Source organism: Podarcis gaigeae, assembly GCF_964106915.1.
Source record: "Podarcis gaigeae genome assembly, chromosome: 14".
Classification (NCBI taxonomy): Eukaryota; Metazoa; Chordata; class Lepidosauria; order Squamata; family Lacertidae; genus Podarcis; species Podarcis gaigeae.
In genome coordinates this window covers 51,833,024-51,852,953 of record NC_139690.1, presented here as the reverse complement: position 1 = coordinate 51,852,953, position 19,930 = coordinate 51,833,024, and the positions used below count along the sequence as shown (strand labels likewise).

Genomic DNA, 19,930 nt, shown 5'->3' with positions numbered 1-19,930 from the left:
TATTGATACACATTTGAAACCACTCCTTGAAGAAATAATCCACACCTCTCCCTCCTTGTGGTGATTGCATTCTTGGTATAGGCCTACCTACAATGCCATTGGGCAGGTCTGGGTACACACACCTCATGGGTGAGACTACCTACATCTTTTTTTCAAATTGACACACTGTGGGGGATTGCAGAACCAATCTGCATTGAACTTTGGTTTTTGGAATGGAAGCAGTTTATTATGAAGCATTTCAAATGGAGAGCTAGGTTGTGTTGTTGGCTATAAAGGAAAAAACAACTAGTATCCTCCATTGGTCCCAGAATAACATGCCATGATGTCATGGACTGGCTGGATGCAGAGGATGGGGGGAAGCACCAGCTGGGGAGACCCCAAGGAAACCCCCAGGGAAGGAAGCTCAGAGCCAGGAGATCGGTGGTGGCATGAAGACGAGTAGTCAGAGGGAGAGGAGGGAGCAGATTGGGAGGAGGAGGCGTCAGAAGTGGAAGAGGCAACAGGGTTTAGTGAGCAGGAAGAGGCTGGGGCAGAGAGCAGTCCAGCAGTGGAGGAAGAAGCAGAGGCTGGAGAGAAGGTGGGCCAAGAGGCAGAGATAAGGCAGACTGCAGAAGAAGCCGGGGGGATTGCTCCCTCCTGTTGCAAACAACACGTGTTGCTCAGGGTGCATTTAAATATCCACGTTCTAAAGATGCATGTGTTGACTGGAGTCTTATCCTGGTCTTTTTGCCATTTATATCACTAATATAAGAAAACCAATCTCTGTTGGGAAAGCCTCCAAGGAAGGAGAGTTCACCACCTTTGGAGGGAGACCATTCCACTGTCAAACAGTTCTTACAGACAAAACATTCTCCCTAAGGTTTCGATGGAATTTCCTTTCTTGTAACTTGAATCCATCAGTTTGGGTGCTCACCTCCAGAGCAGCAGAAACAAGCTTGCTCCATCTTCCAGGCACTCTGATAAGGCAACTGTACCCCTTAAAAGGTGGCTAAATGACACAGCCCCTTGGCTTTTCAGAGATCTGAAGGGCACCAGGTGAGCGAAAGCTGCTCTGTAGTAAAAGGAATCAGAAGATGACATCATGCACCTGCTGGAGAGGTTGGCAGGAGATGTTTTTACATAAGAAGGCAGCCAAGGCAACACACCCACTCTCAGGCCTCGCCTCTTTCGTGACAAGGAATACTAACCGGGCCTCAGAGAAAGGAAACTTGGACTGAGTCAACCTGACAGTCATCAGAGCAAAGGCGAATGGATAGTAAAAGCTATTGCGAAATTGTTGTTTTTGCTCTTTGAGCTCCAGCCCTGAACAAGTATAAAGAGGGAATAAATCCACATTCAAAGCCAGAGAGTCATCAAGGGCTAACAAGATGGATCTCCTTCCAAGCTTCTCCACTGAGACATGGTTCCTTCTCATCACCCTCCTGGGCCTTTTCATGCTGTATGTATCATTCTCTTATCATTTCTTTGGCTGTTTTCTAATTGTGAAAAAGAAATGGGGGCGTTTTAAATCTGCTGCTTCTTCTGAAAGCCATAGGAGATGACAGCCTCTGAACTGCAAGGATATTTACTTCCAAGGAAGCTTGCATATGGTTGGGTTGTAGAAGCAGCTCTAGAAGCACAGCTTATTGAAAGAGCCTTATCTTATAAATCTGAAACAAAACTGTATTTGGCACCCACCTAGAAGTGGTCCCTCAACAGCAGAGGGAGAGAGTGAAGGAATGGAGACACAGGACAAAGTTCTTGGGCAGAAGCTGCCAATTCCTGACCTACTCTATCTAGCCCAGGACTGTGAGGCCTTTAAAGCTTAAAACTAGGGAAGCAGGTGACAACTCTGGAAATTGATGAAGGGCTAGCCTCATGTGGGTTGATCAGTTGGCCATGAACAGAATGCTTCTGGCTATCACTGAGCCAATGGAATTTTCTAAACTGTTTTCATGGACACAGCCATGTAAAGAACATTATAGCAATCTAATTGAATACTATAGCCATTATGGAGGGCGAGAGGTGGGATGAGCTTTTGCTACCCAGCTCTTTGCTACCCAGCATGTAATTACTCTGTTGTTGGGCTCTCTGTGTTGTATCCAACCAACTTTCAGTCAGAGTAGACCCACTGGAATTAATAGATCAAAGCTAGTCACGCCTATTAATTTCAATGAGTCTGCTCTCAGTAGGACCAGCAATGTTTGCAACCCAATATGAATAGAACTCAGCACGTGTGTGTTTGGTTCCCGTTTTCTGATTTAATTATATCCCATAGTTAATGTTTTAAAAAAGAATATTTGCTTCTGCTACATGGATAGATCTATACGGGGATGGTATCTAGAGTTTGTAAGAGCTGTTCAACAGTGGAACAGGGTCCCATGAGAGGTGGTGGACTCTCCTTCCGTGGAGGTTTTTAAGCAGAGGTTGGATGGCCATCTGTCATGGATGATCTAGGATTCTACGATTCTGTATCCAGTGATAATTCTCAGGAGGGGAGACAGTTGAAGTAGGTCTCGCTGCCTGACTTGTAAGCTAAATTCCTGAAGGGATGATTTGGAAAAACAACACCCCCTGAAGGTTAACACCTACCGGGTACTTACTTCAACTGGCTATATCAATCAACATAAAGAACCATATAAGTAAAGAAGATTTTTTATTAAGTTGGGGGTCACAGAATTGTAAAGCTGGAATGAATCCCTGGAGAGTCATCTACTCTAACCCTCTGCAATTCAGGAATCACAGGGTGAGAATTATTTGTGTGTGTGTGCTTTTTGGGAACAACAAGTTCAACAACAATTCTCAGCCTTATGCTGCTTTCAACTTCCTGTGACAGTATTTCTTTTTGCTCTTTTATCTTTGATTTATTAATAAAATATTTTTTGGAACCTTGCCCCCAACCCAAAATAGCATTGTTAGCTGTGACAACTCTAGGGCTATTATATGAACATATAATTGATTACTTGTTAATGGCAGCAAGAATATTGATAGCCGGAGATTGAAAAGAAGCGAAGGGTAGCAATGTACCAAAAATGATATCACATAATTTGGGAGACGGCACTTTGTGGAAAATGGGCGCAAACAATTTGGGAGGGCAACCTGCCCCCCCGAAAGACTTTTATAGCAGACTAGTGGCTGTTTATTCTGCCCAAGAACAAAGACTCTGCAGGACAAAGTGTACCTGTCACATTTCGTATTATGTGGCTGTGCTAACACTTCCCTTTATATTGACAGCAGCAGGGCTTTTTCCAGGGGGAACTTCCAGGTACTCAGTCCCCCACCTCTCAGGTGGGTTCTGGCACCTGTCAGGTGGGCACCTAAGAGAAGGTTCCTGGTGAGTTCCATCACCAGGATGAGTTTGACATTTTCATCTTTTCACATATAACTCAACACACACACATGCAAGAATAAAAATAATGTTTCTTTTAAAGTACAGCAAAAAACCAAGGGTGTTTGCTAAAGACAAACAGAACAGGGAAGGAAAGAGCTGGATTTGCAGGGGAGAAATCAGCTGGTGGACTTTCGAGCCTGTTTATTACTGTATATATGCAGAGCAGGGTGTGCAGCAAGTTGATCTCTAGGAATTGGTGAGTGATTTCATTAAAGGAGCTGTGCAGGCCAGTTGCTTTCTGCCCACAACAACCCCCTATTTAAAGCTTAGTGAGGTGGGGCCCACAAATCCCTGCCTTGTTTTCTGGCAACTTTAGTTGCAGAATGACTTTCCTCATTGTAAAAGCAGTGCTTTTTAATATTTTGATTAATTAAAGTTTTGAGAAACTTCTTTCACAGCTGGCAGCTGAAACACTGACAGTTAAAAACAGTGCTTTTTTCTGGGGGTACGCAGGGGTACATATTCCCCTAAACATTTTGTGAATCTTTGTACTTTTGTCCATTTACTGTATTTATTTTCCATGATTTGAACTATAAAATGTGGTTTTCTTGAGTCAGAATGAGAGTACCCCTAAACATTTTTAAGGGAAAACAACCCCCACTGATTAAAAAGATTCTTAATGTCACAACAAAGTTAGTCAAACTCACGTGTGCCGAATTTGTTAATTGATAAAATTATGTTTTTCAGTATCCAACAATGTCTGCCTTTTTATTTTTTACCACTCAGCCCCTTCACTGCAAAACCATTCATTCACTTTTGTAAATGTTTAAACCATTAAAAAATGAATACACACACACACACACACACACACACACACACACACACAGTATGCTGAAACAGAATTATGAAGAACAAGAAATGGCTACTACGTCAGCAGAAAACGAAAACTAACCTGTCAACATGTCAGAACAACACAATTAACCAAGCAATCCAATTACTATCTGCACACATACACACTGGCAACTGTCAGAGTTACAAACAACATGGGGACAAGGAGGCTAGAGAAAGAGACGTCTGTTACACCTTGGTGAAAGAATGAATGTCTTAATTATGATTTCCTTAAAGCAAGCAATGGAACACAACAGTGTCCATATATTCAAAGGGGAAATCACACTATAAATAGGTATTATGTAATTCACCGATCAGGATTACATAAGGACAGTATGGCCAGAAAAATATGGTAAAATGTTGCAAAATTGTGTAGAATGTTTGAAGGGGAAGGGTACATAATTTAAAATTTCTCATTGCCCCTAAGAATTTTGGGTCCAGGGCAACTGGCTCTGTGGCCCCACCCATTGTGTGCCACAGCTCAACAATGTACTTTGAGTTATTCAGTTGTACTTGTGTGGTGTAGTAGTTAAAAGCGGAGGACTCGTAATCTGGTGAACTTGGTTCGCATCCCTGCTCCTCCACCTGCAGCTGCTGGGTGACTTTGGGCCAGTCACACTTCTCTGAAGTCTCTCTGCCTCACTCACCTCACAGAGTGTTTGTTGTGGGGGACGAAAGGGAAAGGAGATTGTTAGCCACTTGGAGACTCCATTGGGTAGGAATAAAGCGGGATATCAAATCCAAACTCCTCTTCTTCGTCTTCTCTCTTGAATGCCTGGGTTGCATATTTTTTGCCCTGTGGTGCCCAAGTCAGTTCCTTGTGGGATTTGCTAACAGGAGGAGCCCACACACAGGTGCATCAACCTGCCAGGTTTCCCCTCTGAACCCTGGACAGGCTTTCATGCTCTGCTTACAGATTTGCATCTCTCTCTCCCCCTCCCTCTCTCTCGTTTTACAAAATAAACAGATATGGATTTTGGCCGTATGGCGTCTTCAAGAAACTGGGCATTCCAGGTCCATTGCCGTTGCCTTTCTTTGGAAATATCTGGTCCTATCGTAAGGTGCGTGTCTGGTGACATTCCTGCCCTGCTCAAGAGGTTTCCTGCGGCCCCTTTCTGCTCCCCCCTCTTGGGATCAGAGGTGCTCCTTAAAATGAACCTTGATCCAGTCCAGAAAGACCATTCTTAACTTTCTTAAATGTCTTTCCACAGGGGTTTATGAACTTTGATACAGAGTGCTTTCAGAAATATGGGAGGACCTGGGGGTAAGTGACCTTTTATGGCCTGCTTGTATTTCTCACGTTGGCCCAAATCCCATTGCTTGATCCCAAGGAGGAAATGATCTGGGGTGGGAAAATACTCTTATCTGCAACTGGATCTCTTTGGGATCTCAAAAACAGACCATTCTTTACTCTTAATCCAGGATTTACGAGGGTCGAAAGCCTATGTTAGCTACGCTGGATCCGGCTATTATAAAAGCCGTCCTCGTGAAAGAGTGTTACACCACTTTCACCAACCGCCGGGTAGGCATTCACTTCTTAAGTATACAATAGTATTATGGAAGGAGGAGAGTTCATACACCAAACTGGCACCAAACTGGGGCACGGTGGGGTAATGGGGAGGGCAGATTAATCCCCCTCCAAAAGTTAAGTGCGAACTTAGTCACCCAGTCATCACTGCACGCCATCTTTATTCCGTTTACAATTCCCTGTTGGATATTATTGGTTCCAGATCTGTCATGGGTTCAAAACATGACTTTGCCACTCATTGGTTCGAAACTGTTTTGTTTCCTCTAGGATTTAGGTTTAGTTGGGATCTTGGAGTCTGCTGTCTCGGTGGCAAAGGACGAACAATGGAAGAGGATTCGTACTATTCTCTCTCCAACCTTCACCAGCGGGAAGCTCAAGGAGGTAATATATATATATATATATTAAGTATTGAAGAGAATAAAATATTCAGCTCTTCCACTGGTAAATATGGGTCGTACAGTTCAAGCACCATTGAGTCTATTCAGTCTGAAACTTGGGAATAATCCAATTCTGTTGATAGCCAGAGTGGCTGAAGCATAATGCCTAAGAATGTGAGGTTGCAAAGTCTATGTTTTGGATCTCAGCTTACCGTATTTTTCCTTCTATAACACGCAGATTTTTTCTTCTAAAAAGGAAGGGGAAATGTCTGTGCGTGTTATAGAGCGAATGTGTGGTCCCTGGAGCCGAAAAATCATGCAAAAATCAAATCGCGGCGCTGCACGCTGCACGGAGAAGCGAAACCTGAAAAGAGGAAGCGGCTGCTTTCCTGCATTCTGCCTCAGGGTCTTACTGCCCACCCTCCTCTGTTTCGTTGCTGTGTTTGCTGAAACGGAACAAAGAGCAGGGAAAGCCCCTCCCCTCCAGGCAAGCTCCGGTGCTGCTGGGGGAGAGGGAGAGAGAGGGGGGAAGGGAGAGAGAGAGAGAGAGAGAGAGAGAGAGAGAGAGAGAGAGAGATATGGCTGGCTTGGGTGGGGGGAAACTTTTGCCTTTCTTTCCTCCCTCCCGTTAAATCCCTCTCCTGCATTCTTAGCCAGCTGCTTCTCTGCACACCCCTCTAATGTCCCTTCTTTGTTTTTCCTTCGCTCCCCACTTAAAATGTGGTTACAAAGCATGGATCCTCAGGATCCTTGCATTGGGTCACCCCAAATTCACCATCAGATCACATAGCATGTCCATGGCTACAGCCTGCCCCCCCAAAATCACGCACCCACTGTTGCCTGGGGCTGCAATGGTGCAAAAATGTGGTTAAAAAGCATGGATCCACAGGAATTCTCAGGATTTTGGCATTGGGTCACCCCAAATTCACCATCAGATCACATAGCATGTCCATGGCTACAGCCTGCCCCCCCCAAATCACATACCCACTGTTGCCTGGGGCTGCAATGGTGCAAAAACGTGGTTACAAACCATGGATCCACATGGATCCTCAGGATCTTTGCATTGGGTCAGCCCAAATTCACAATCAGAGCACATAGCATGTCCATGGCTACAGCCTGCCCCCCAAAAATCACGCACCCACTGTTGCCTGGGGCTGCAATGGTGCAAAAACGTGGTTACAAACCATGGATCCACATGGATCCTCAGGATCTTTGCATTGGGTCAGCCCAAATTCACCATCAGAGCACATAGTATGTCCATGGCTACAGCCTGCCCCCCAAAAATCACGCACCCACTGTTGCCTGGGGCTGCAATGGTGCAAAAACGTGGTTACAAACCATGGATCCACAGGAATTCTCAGGATTTTGGCATTGGGTCACCCCAAATTCACCACCAGATCACATAGCATGTCCATGGCTACAGCCTGCCCCCCCCAAATCACATACCCACTGTTGCCTGGGGCTGCAATGGTGCAAAAACGTGGTTACAAACCATGGATCCACATGGATCCTCAGGGTCTTTGCATTGGGTCAGCCCAAATTCACCATCAGAGCACATAGCATGTCCATGGCTACAGCCTGCCCCCCAAAAATCACGCACCCACTGTTGCCTGGGGCTGCAATGGTGCAAAAACGTGGTTACAAACCATGGATGCACAGGGATTCTCATGATTTTTGCATTGGGTCAGCCCAAATTCACCATCAGATCACATGTCTGTGGCCACAGCATGAAGCACAAAAATGATACATCCACTGTTTCATTCAGAATGTTTTTTCCCTTGTTTTCCTCCTCTAAAAACGATGTGCGTGTTATGGTCAGGTGCGTGTTATAGAGCGAAAAATACGGTAATTCCCTTAAAAATACAACCACAGATATCAACCCAGTGGATCTCTTTGACTTTTTTTTTTAAACTAGAGCTGCAAACTTTAATTGATAATTAATTAGATTAATTTGACTAATTAATGGGCACCTGCGAATCAGAGCTAAGATGGAGGTTGATTACTGGAGATATCACTCCATATACTGTAATTGCAAAGTAGTATCATTATGAGCTGAGGCACCTAATCATAAGCCTGCATTTTTATCAAAGCTTATATATTGCAATCAAGGCTTGTATTTAAAAATGAGCTTAAAAAAGGATTTTCAAATGTTTCATGCCAGGCAGAAAGAACCTTGGCAAGAGGTTTTTCTCCTAAGACAAGGGGGGCCCCATTGATTTATAGTAGAAAAACAATTCTCAAAGTCATAAAAAGGGAGAATTACATATGCTGCCCCAAGGCTGAAAAAACACAATTAAGAATGGGTAAATAAGTAAAATAATACCAATGTGCCTCCCAGTAAAATGAGCCAGATCTTCTTTCCAAGGTTGAAAGGCCAAGAGCAGTGAAAAAGGCAACTGGCTTGGCTAGAAGAAAAGAGAGCATTTTTGGGAAATTTTCTAAAGCTGTTTCTTTCTTAAACTGAGAGAGTTAAAAAAGGCAATAAATGTTGGGAAGAGCTAATGGGAGAAGCATCTAGCTGGCTGGGAAAGGAGGGGGAAAGGGGGGAGGTGTACACTGAAGAGGTTTTATTTTAAAAGCTGTGCTTTTTTACTGAGTTCCTTCCTTTTTACTTTGAGAAGCTTTATTCTTTTAAAAGGCTACCTATGATAAATGAATGAAATATATTAGCTTAAATATATTGGCTTAAATGTAATTATGCAAAGGATTTAAGGAATGCTAGATTCTTATTTCATATGGTTGTAAGAGTTGTATTTATCCTGAAATTAAGTCAGCCACCAGCCTAGCCCCCCTGCCAGACAGAAGACGCCATCCAAGCACTCTTGATATATGGTTGTCAGGCATTTGTTTAGAAACTTTCAAATGAAGGAAATCTTTCAATATTGATGTGAAACTCAAGATCCTTGACATCTGTTGAACATAAAAATGTAAGATTAAACATTTGTTTTAGAAGGCAATAGGGCAAGGAGGGCAAGAGGTGAGCTGGTAATTAAGATTCCATGTAAGATATATTATTACTTATTTGTCATATATATAGCTCTTTGTCTCCCTTATAAGGACAGGAGGATATAGGTGTATCTTTTGTGATTGGTTCTAGCAAACAGCCAATAGGAATATTCAACCAGGCTGATTGGACAGAGGCAGCCACAGGAGGAGCAAAGGGGGCTGGATTAAGGGAATATAAGTGCTGGCCAGGATGGCAAGAGGCCAGGCCAGAGCTTGGTAACCATATACCACTGTGCCTCTCATTTATTTGTCTGACAAATAAATTATTATTTTAATTTCTCTATTGCTGCGTTGAATATTTCATTCCAGCTAAGCGTTAACCACAAGCAGGGTGCTACAGCTAGACCAGCCAGTTCTCAAACATGGTGAAACAAAAATACCAAAGCGAAACAAAAAATGAAGCCCATCTTTCGTGATTGCATTTTTGATGAGTGATGAGCAAGTCACAGGATATCCAGAACTCCATTGCAGCCAGGAAGGTCAACTGCCATTAGGTGTTGACATCTCTGTTCATTGATTTGTATTTCAGATGTTTCCCATCATCAAACACTACGGGGAGGTTTTGATGCAAAACGTTCAGAAGAAAGTGGAAAAGAATGAATTTGTGGTTATGAAGGAGTAAGTTGTTTGAGCCAGGAAAGGCCTCAGTCAAAAACAGCATAGCATACAATGTGGGCTGCCTTTCAGGTGAATCCAGATCACATTGGGTGGCCAGAAATAGGCCTATGGAAAATCCTAAGTATACTGAGGGCCTGATTTGGCTGCTCTGTTCCCTCCCCAGCGTCTTTGGAGCCTACAGCATGGATGTCGTCACCAGTACTTCGTTTGGTGTGAACATTGACTCTATGAACAACCCTGCAGATCCTTTTGTCAAGGAGATGAAGAAGATGACCAAGTTTGCCGCTTTTGATCCACGCATCGTTTTGATAGGTAAGTTGGCTTCTGATTTCTGATGGCCCAGTGGAAGTTCACAGCCTGGTTATTATGGAAACATAATAACTGGTCCATCAAGCACAGAATTTTCTACAGATTTATCTACTAGGTCCTCCAGGGTTTCTGACGGGCCATTCCCAGCCCAACCTGGTCACGAGGACCAAATGTGGGTCGACCATTGAGCCATGATGGCCCTTCTAAAATATGATTTCTTTCTAGGCTGCACTTGGATCTAAAATATTGTGAGGATTATACTAATAACTGGCCCTACCATTAGGTACATGTGTGGGAAGTTCTGGGAGGGTGTAATCAGTGTGCGTGCAATGTAACAAAATGCACATACAGTATCTTCATACATGGATTGCATACACAGAAATTTCAACCCTGAGATTCACAATGAGGTTTACCAGGCTCTATTAAGGCTTGCAAGCTATGATCCTTAGACCAAACCAAAGTTTATCAATAATTATCTACAGAAATCTATCTACCTATCAGCATATCTAATGCTTTGCTTCAGGAAGGTTGATTTCTGTTCACGGTATGATTTCTGTCTCTTGCAGCCACGTTCCCATTCTTGATTCCTCTTCTCAAATTAATGAATGTGAATATATTCAACGCAGAAGCTTTAAGCTTCTTTTCAAGGTCCTTTGAAAAAATGAAGGAAACGCGGCAGAAAGAAGGGCAAAAGGTAAGAATTGTGCCGTAATTTGGGGGTGAATATCTTTGACATGGAAAAGGGCTTTCATTTTGTGTGTGGGTGTGATTTTTCACTGAAAAATCCCCTAGGTGTCAACTTTTCTCTGTGCTGCTTCACTGCTTTTTGCTCCACAAAACAGCCTAATATCTTGACTCTTTTACCCCCTCAGTATGTCCGGTTGTGCCTAAGAACAGTGAGATTATCTCACAACCAATGTCCTCAAGGGCAAAGGGGGCCAGTTCTCATGGCTGTATTTAGCCCTTTAAAAAACCAGGGGCTTCAAACCATCTCGGCCCAGTGGCCCCCATGGGAGTCTCTCTGCCGCACATTTTCTTCACTGGTTTATTTGTTTTCTGGTAAGGGCCGGGTGGATTTCCTGCAGCTGATGATCGACTCCCAAAGTGCCAAGACTGACCACCAGAGCAATGGCTTGAACCACTCCTATAAAGGTAATGCCACACAATTTAACTGACCTGAAGGGAAGCTGTATTTCCTGAAGACTTGAAATTGCCTATCCCAGTCGGAAAAATGTTACCTACACAGATCATGTTCCCGAGTTGTCTTTCCTGAGGAGTTGAAATCGCCCAAATCCTCGATGACTTAGGAACCTCACTTTTTTTTTTTTTTTTTAAATAATATTTATTAAAGTTTTCCAATTAATTACAAATTAATAAAACATCCAATTTCAAATCTTTTTCCAATTACATCCTTTCAGGACTTCCCCTTCCCTCCCCCCCTTGTATTCCAAATCTCTCAAATAAACAGATAATCTCAACAAGTTCTTCTCCTCACTTCAAACTTGTTATCCTTAACCCAAAATTTTTTTTTTTTTTTTTTATAAAAAAAAATTATTTTCCATTCCCCTAAAATCGGCTTAGTCCCTCCACGAGTTCCCCACTTTAGAATACCATGTAGATGTATATAGCCTAAATAAAACATAGTTTACGCCCTTTGGGTTCCACATTTCCCACCCCCCCTTTTCCCGGTTGCGTTCCCAATATTCCTCAATGTCCGATATTTCCACGTCTCTCTAAGTCATAGTCCTTTGCCAGTCCTCTTTAGTTTCGCATGTCCAATCATGAAAGGATTCTGTCTCAAAGAAAGGCCCATTTTTTCCATCCAGATTTTTATATCCAGGAGTGAAAAACTCCAAATTATAATCCTTAAGCTTGTCAAATCTGGATGTCCCAAATGTCCCCACTTTCGACTTAGTCCAATTCTTGTTGTTTTGTTGTTCTTATTGGCCACACTCCTCTTTCTATTTCTTTCTGTCCCTGTTTTCCTGCACAAATGTCCTAATTCCAAAAGTTAGTTCCTTTGCAGAGGCTTGTTGCTCAGAAACAAAACATTACGTCAAGTTCCTTTCATTCCACAACGGATGATTCCATTGTCTTCTTCGGTATACTGGCCTCTGTAGTCATAATAATGTTCCATTTCTGCAGTTTCCCAGGAGATAAAAAATTCTGTTCAAATTTCCAACTAAAACCACTTGTGATATCCCTCGGCTCCTCTAGGTGGATTGCAAAAACTGAGTTCTCTTCCAGATCACATCCATTAGCCCTAGTAACTTTGTAATCCTTATTTAAAGCAATTTGTGTCCAATTTATAACAAATATAACCTGCAAAGTCCTTGTGACATAGTCTCTATCTTGTTTTTCTGCTTTGACAGCTCTTTGACAGCTGTCAAAACTTGCCTTTCTCCTCTCCAAACACCGTCATCGATCGCTCCCGGGGTTCCAGGGGGGGGGGTGTTTTTAAGTCCAAATTCTACTTTCCTCCTCCAGCTCAATCTCATATTCTTCACTCGTGAGGTTCCAAACTTGCCAAAATGATGTTATTCCGATCTTAGTTATCAAATCCTTTGTTTTGACCCTTCTACAATGGAGGGGGTGGCTGACTTCCTTTTTTGCGCCTCCCCCGCTCGCTCCGAAATTTTTAAAATTTTGTCCCTCTTTTTAGTCCAGATTCCAATTACTTACGGGTTGTTCTTTTAGGTCCAAATTTTCAAAGGAAAAAGCCAGCGCTCTCCGCCGGATGGCATGCGGCTTCGCACGGCAGGGATGGCAGAGGACTCAAAACACCACGCTTCTCCCCGGCACCCGATCCTTAGCCTTTAAAAAGGCTCCTTCACGAGTCGGGAGGGCGCTAACGGTGCCAGCCGAGTCTCCATGTCCACGGCCCCCGTGGCCGTGGTTTTTAAGGGTCCCCGCATCGCCGGTGCGGTAGGACCCAGCCCCTGCCGTGCAGGCTCCCTCCGGAGCTCGGAGGGAGTCCGCCATTCGGCGATGGCGCCGACCCGGAAGTCTAGGAACCTCACTTGCACGTGAAGACAGGCTCCAGCAGATTGAGGGGACGAGACCAATAGTGGGTCCAAAGACAGTCTCTGCATGTGCTGCAGAGGGAAGAAGATTCCACCTAAACATTAGGAAGAACGTCCTGACAGTAAGAGCTGTTCGACAGTGGAATTTGCTGCCAAGGAGTGTGGTGGAGTCTCCTTCTTTGGAGGTCTTTAAGCAGAGGCTTGACAACCATATGTCAGGAGTGCTCTGATGGTGTTTCCTGCTTGGCAGGGGGTTGGACTCGATGGCCCTTGTGGTCTCTTCCAACTCTATGATTCTATGATTATGATTCTATGAAGTGAGGGGCACATGGGTCTCGTCCACCTGGGAAGGCAGCCCATCTAGGAGTGGGAAAACTCTGATCCTAAACTTTGGTGGGATATCTTTGGGAGAAGAAAAGGCTGAGGAGTAAACTCTACACAAATCCAGAGCGGAAGAAGAAGATATCCCGCTTTACCACACTACCTGAAGGCGTTTCAAAGCGGCTCACACTCTCCTTTCCCTTCCTCCCCCACAACAAACACTCTGTGAGGTGAGTGAGGCTGAGATACTTCAAAGAAGTGTGACTCACCCAAGGTCACCCAGCAGCTGCATGTGGAGGTGCAGGGAAGCGAACCCGGTTCACCAGATTATGAGTCTACCACTCTTAACCATTACACCACACTGGCTCTTCCTCAGGGGTTTGTGGCTAAGTCCCTAAGATGATTGGCTGGCGCCGTGTACGCCTTCTTCCGGCAACTCCTGCAGCCAGGCTGGTGCCAAATGTCTTGCTTTGCTTTCCTTTGGACATCAGCAAGGCCAAGAGGGGGGTTCTTGTCTTCTGGGCAGCCCAGGACCTCCAGACACACAGCCCAAGCTTGGGGTTCTGGAGGGGTCACTTCAGTGCTGCAAATACAGCAATTTGACTTCATCCCCAGAGGCACACTCTCAAGACAGAAGGATGCCAGAAACAAGACTGCACCCACAGACACAATTCCAAACCAACCCCCCCAATCTTCATATGTTGCTAATAATAATGACTTTCCAGTCTCTTGTAACTCAAACATCTCCAGGCGACTTAAGTCATATTTAAAATATAAATATAAATACATTATACCATAAAGCAGAACAAAACAAGTCCCATAAAGAGCCATAGGAAGCTTGGACAGCAGACTAGTAGCAGCAAAGCATCATCTCAGTCTATCAAAAGCCAGAGGGAAGCTTTTCCCTGGTGCCAGAAAGAGGTCAGTGAAGGCGCTTGGCAGACCTTGCAGGGGAGAGTTTTGCACAGAAAGAGCCACTACCTAAAAGGCCATATTCTCCCTTGTCATTACACTCAGTGGTAAAGGCCTCAGAATATCACTTTCCCCCTTATTTAAGTTGCCTGGAGGACTGTTCCCAGGATTAATTCCCATTTTTTCCCCTGGACCACCACTCCCTTGATTCCACAAACTCATTCTCAGTACTTCCTCCCCTCTCAAAAGCATTACTATACAAATAGTGATTTGCACAACACCCTAAGGAAGACAATGACACAATAAAATTCAAAACAGCAACAATTGATTGCACCTTGATTGAAAAATCGCATTAAAAGGGTTTAGCTTAATTAATTCAACAAAACTCATGAATTTGATCCCCTGAGACCAGCTTTTCAAAATCTGATAGTCCAGCACCCCCTTGCCTCTTGGCACCCCCTAGGAAATGCCCCCCCCCCCGAGTGAGTTACTGTCTGCTTAGGGAGCCACTGCCCATTGCATGGTCCTTTATTATGTGTGTGCTGCAAGGACTGATCAAGAAGGTGTTGCTGCTCTACCTGTGAACCAGGAAGTTGTTTTCCCAGAGCCTGCTGGATTGTTTAAAACAACAGAGAAAAGAAGACAATATAGGGTTTTGTGGGGTTTTTTTTTTTTAAAAGCCAAGGTGTTATTAGTAACCTTGGGAACCTGGCCATTTCTTGGCCCTGTTCTTGAGTGCATCAAACAACCCCAGAGGGAGAGAAACGCATGAACTACTGTTTTGATTTCGGCACTATTGTTTGGAAAGAAAAGAAAACCATTGCATTGCAGTGCAATGCATGTTACCTGCACGGATCATGTTCCCGGCCAGACTACAGGCTGTACTTGTTTACACTTGAACTCTCTCACTTCTGCTTGTTTGCAGGCTTGACTGACATTGAAATCCTGGCCCAGTCCTTCATCTTTGTCTTTGCTGGATACGAACCCACCAGCAACTCCCTGGGTTATGCGGCCTACCTCTTGGCCACTCACCCAGATGTCCAGCAGAAGCTTCAAGATGAGATAGATACCATCCTGCCCAACAAGGTGAGAATGTGTGGGTTGCAAAGGTGAGGCCGGACCTAATGGAAAAGGTTTTTTGGGTGGGGGAGTTACAGGAGAGTTATTTATCTAATTTGGGGGGCAGGGACAGAGGAGTAATAAAAACGAACCAGTTAGAAACTAAAGTGAAAATACACCAAAACACAATTTAGTACCAGCAGTTAAAATCTAGTTTGCCCTGACATCAGCCCAGTGGTCAGCATGACTTGGACCTTAAATTACAAAGGCCTGTTTGAACTGGAAGGTCTTAGCCTGTTGGCAGAGGGATGACAGAGAGGGAGCCAGTCTATCCCCTCTTGGGAGGGAATAGTGCAATCTCAGAGCAGCCACAGAAAAGGGCCTGTCTCTCTTGAGTCATCGCCAGCTGGGCTTCTGATTTTGATGGGGCCAACAGAAGGAGCTCAACTGAGGATCTGAGCACCTGAGCCATGTTAGATTGGGGCAGTGGAGAGAGAAACAGATCAGTTGCGTAAGTTGCATCCCACCTTTGCAGCTGTTGAATGCAACCCACAGAGGTTTTCTCATTCAAGGACAGAAATCTCAGAACAAGGCCACCTCAACTGAGATCTTTCCTTCTGAAGGTCTCTGTGTTAGGCTGGTTCAGGGTCCCACTGGTTACAGCTAACCTTCCCCCTTGAATCCCCTGAAGGCTCCTCTCACGTACGATGCCATCATGCAACTGGAATATCTTGACATGGTCCTGAGTGAAACGCAAAGGCTGTATCCCCTTGGAGGACGGATTGAAAGAACCTGCAAGAAAGATGTAGAAATCAATGGGGTCACTATCCTGAAGGACATGAATGTGATCATTCCTCCCTATACGCTTCATCGGGACCCTGAATACTGGCCGGAACCTGACGAATTCAGACCTGAGAGGTAACCCTTCCCATCCCATTGCAAAAAACCTTGTGCTCTGAATATATGCCACCTGATGAAAGGCCACATGTTCGAATGACATGAGTGAAAGATCCACCTAATCACTAGTAGATCATCAGCTGCTCCTGATGTCGGCCTCAGCTGGGCTGCGGACATCATCACCATCATCATTTGGTTACATTTATTTATATCCCACAGGGACTTAAGGCATATAAACATAGCAAGCAAACTGTAATAGAATTAGAAAGTGATAGAAACATCACAATGCCAATTTTGATACCAGCATTTTGCAGATGCCCAACTGGAGGTGAAAATAAATCAGACATCACTAAATTTTTTGGGCCTGGGGGTACACCTGTAATTTTGAGCAAATGCTGGGGTTGCTATTCATAAAATGCCTGCCACGAGGTGTGACGTGGCACAGAATGGCTGCTCCTGAGAGGGGGTGGCAAGCCACTAAATGGGTGCCACGTTCACAAGGGGAGAAAAGAAGTGGGACCCCAAAATAGTGTGGCCATGTCCCACATGAGCTGCCCCAATCTGGTGGGGGCAGGGAAAGGAGGCACTGCCCTCCCCTATTCAGAATGGGAGGGAGGGTTGGCATGCAATCCTGACCCCCGGTCACAGAAGCCTGAGAAGGGCGCATCCAGACACCCCTATAACAGGCTCCGTCTCTTGGCTGAAGTCCTGCCACCTTCCAGAGCCACAGGGAGGCAAGTTGAATCCTGGCTGGGCCTTTGGGTTTGGGTGGTGCCTCCTTCTCCTTTTGGCCTGGCCAGCTGTCCTGGCTAAACTGGAAGGTGGCTGAGCCGCCAAGCCAAGAATAACAACAGCAGCAGCAACAACAACAACAACAACAACAACAACTACAACTTATTATTTAGACCCCGCCCATCTGGCCGGGCTTCCGCAGCCACTCTGGGCGGTTTCCAACCAGATATTAAAACACTGTAATACATTTCAAACATTAAAAGCTTCCCTAAATAGGGCTGCCTTCAGATGTCTTCTAAAAGTCTGGTAGTTGTTGTTCTCTTTGACATCTGGTGGGAGGGCGTTCCACAGGGTGGGCGCCACCACTGAAAAGGTGGTTCCTCACCCAGCCTCCTTTTCTCTCATCTCTGTGAATGCAACTAGGTTCAGCAAAGAAAACAAGGATCAAGTGGATCCCTACTTATACCTGCCCTTTGGAGCTGGTCCCCGGAACTGCCTGGGAATGCGCTTTGCTCTCGTCACGATGAAGGTGGCAATTGCAATCCTCATGCAGCATTTTTCCTTCAGGGTCTGCAAGGAAACTCCGGTGAGGAGGTTGGATGGTGTGTGTGTGTGTGTGTGTGTGTGTGTGTGTAAAAGGAAGGGGCAAGGGTCATGACACTTGGAGTATCAATGTCTGGCAGCAGTGCCCAAGGCATAGATAGCATCATACTGCATGTTTTGATTTAAGCCAGGTGTTATGTACTGAGTTGAATAGGATCCAAACTGCAGCAGTCTGATTGGTCCTAGAACAATAGGATCCAAATTGCAGCAGTCTGATTGGTCCTAGAACAATAGGATTCAGAATGCAGCAGTCTGATTGGTCCTAGAACAATGCAGCAGTATGATTGGTTGGCAGGAACCACCCAATCATGCTCCAGATATAAGTGAATCCACAACCTGATTGGCTTACAGTAGAATTCCAGAATTAGCCAATCATGTGCAGCCCATTGTGTAACTAATGTATATAAAGCAGATACTTTGAGGGGACTTTGATTCATTCCTCCTCACCACTATGAGCTGAATAAAGAGCATGAAATCACTTTGCGACTCTGAGTATATTTCACCAGGGAAACTCCCCTGTGATCTTCTGCTGGGGTCTTGATGTTAAGATGGGTTGACTGATGTGCTGATTGCTCTCTCGATTCTCACCCTGCTGCAGATTCCCCTTAAGATGAGCAACCAAGCCTTCTTAGTGCCGGAGAAACCAATAGTTCTGAAGATGGTGCCACGAGGTGGTCCTCAAAAGGAGGAGTGAAGCCTGGTCGTGTCTCAGTCACTTCGGCAGCGAGTGCCAAAGGTTCGGGTCTTGCTCTGGGAAGTTTCCCCAAAAGGATCTACTAATGGTTCCAGCAGATCAAGCTGATTTGCAAACTGAAACAGAGCTCTCTTTACAGCTTCACACTTCTCTGAATTTGGCACTGAAGTTTTCCAGCCGCAGAACACCCACAAAAATGGGTGTTGTTAGTGCATTGTCAGCGGAAGATTCATGCAAAAAGTGTATCTTAGTGAAAGTAACATTAAACGGTGGATTCTATTCAGGAAAAACCCCCAAAATGCTTTCATTCTGTTCAAATTCACCAAAATGTACAGTAGTTTATTTATTTTGCTTATTAAATTTGTATCCAGCTCTTCATCTGTAGATCTCGGGGCGGTTCACAACATAAAAATGCAATACAAAAAGAAAATGCTTGCACTGGGAAACATTCATACAAAAGCGTATCTGCAAGGAAAACGGGCACCAAGAATGTGTACAAATGTTCATGCAAACCCCTCTGTGGAATTGGGGCGAAGCAAATCTAAGACTTGCAAAGTGGGAAACCCAAATTAGCAAATTTGTCCATCCTTTAATATTCCTCTATTTGCCTGATCTGTCACTTCTATTATTTCAAGGCTGTTTTGGAGATTTTTTTAAACAATATTATATATATTCGGTTGCAAGGCATCTTGAAAATTATTGTAGTATAAAGTACCATAGATTTTAAAAGTCCCCTTTAAAACCAGATCATCAATGATGATTAATTGGAGCATGGCCAGCCTACAATTTTGTATCAGTCCGAGACCAGTTTAGCAGTCTTGGCTTCCCCCATGGAATTCTGGGAACTGTAGTTTGAGGAGGATGCTGAGAAGATTTTGTTAAGGGATCCATACAGAGCACATGCAACTTGAATTCCTCAGGGTTGCTTGGGAAAAAAGAATCACTATGGCATCAAATCATGACCACTGAATGACAGGAAACTCAATCGGTGCAAGCCAGGATTGCAAAAACTCCTTCCTAGAATTTACACACATCACAGTCCTGGGTAATGTGATTTATCTGGGTCCCTGTGACTCAGATGCATTCTTTCAAAACTCTGTGTGTGGAAATGCTCTTGCAGAAACAGGACCAATCCACCAGTGCAAGCCCAATTTAAATACCACTCTGGAGAGAAATGAGATCTGCTGTGGTTTAATAGATTAAACATCCCTTGTTAAACGCGGCTTCCCTTGTTGAGTTGTTAGAGTCACCTAACAGTGTGTAAAACTGGGTCTGGAAACAGCTCAGAAGTAGCAGTTGCAGTTGGTGAAAGACCCTTGTAATATGATTGTATCACTCGTTCCCAGGAAGCAATACTGAAGCTCTATTTTCAATGATCTGCCTTTGGCACGATATACACTTCAGTACACCGCCACCTTGTATAAGGGGCGCTTGGGGCTCCTGCCCCCTCAATATTTTGAATCGGGGGCCATGTGAACACACCCTAATTTCAAGGCTACAAGAGCATGAACAACTGAGACCGGTTGTAGCTGGCACATCAGTCTAAGATGGTACGAGCTTCTCTGTGTCATGGAAGCAACCTGTGATTCCATAGACAAAACTGGATTGAGGAGCACTCCCCCCCCCCCCAACTTCAAACCTATTTCTTCATGA

The 19,930-nt window shown here is 44.5% G+C and overlaps 1 protein-coding gene and 2 long non-coding RNA genes across 3 annotated transcripts; 2 read left to right on the top strand and 1 right to left on the bottom strand.

The window, feature by feature from the left end:
- Positions 1–1,281: 1,281 nt before the first annotated feature.
- LOC310831201 (cytochrome P450 3A9-like) lies at positions 1,282–18,567 on the top strand. The gene is made up of 13 exons (XM_083711621.1): positions 1,282–1,438; positions 5,166–5,259; positions 5,410–5,462; positions 5,621–5,720; positions 5,994–6,107; positions 9,639–9,727; positions 9,891–10,039; positions 10,603–10,730; positions 11,101–11,188; positions 15,218–15,378; positions 16,043–16,269; positions 17,404–17,566; positions 18,182–18,567. The coding sequence occupies exons 1-13, from the start codon at positions 1,368–1,370 to the stop codon at positions 18,275–18,277; spliced, it is 1,533 nt and encodes a 510-aa protein (XP_083567747.1). The 5' UTR covers positions 1,282–1,367; the 3' UTR covers positions 18,278–18,567.
- On the top strand, positions 3,339–4,059 carry LOC310831371. The gene is made up of 2 exons (XR_014557819.1): positions 3,339–3,708; positions 3,791–4,059. It is a non-coding gene; the product is annotated as an uncharacterized lncRNA (long non-coding RNA).
- On the bottom strand, positions 11,196–15,211 carry LOC310831361. The gene is made up of 3 exons (XR_014557806.1): positions 13,388–15,211; positions 13,052–13,154; positions 11,196–11,347 (listed from the first exon to the last, which is right to left on the bottom strand). It is a non-coding gene; the product is annotated as an uncharacterized lncRNA (long non-coding RNA).
- Positions 18,568–19,930: the final 1,363 nt, after the last annotated feature.

Bases quoted from the DNA above. Each gene is read 5' to 3' on its own strand.
- LOC310831201 (XM_083711621.1), top strand. From the start codon at position 1,368: ATGGATCTCCTTCCAAGCTTCTCCACTGAGACATGGTTCCTTCTCATC. The intron at 10,040-10,602 runs GTAAGTTGGCTT...TGTCTCTTGCAG, and splicing joins TCCACGCATCGTTTTGATAG to CCACGTTCCCATTCTTGATT. The intron at 16,270-17,403 runs GTAACCCTTCCC...GAATGCAACTAG, and splicing joins GACGAATTCAGACCTGAGAG to GTTCAGCAAAGAAAACAAGG.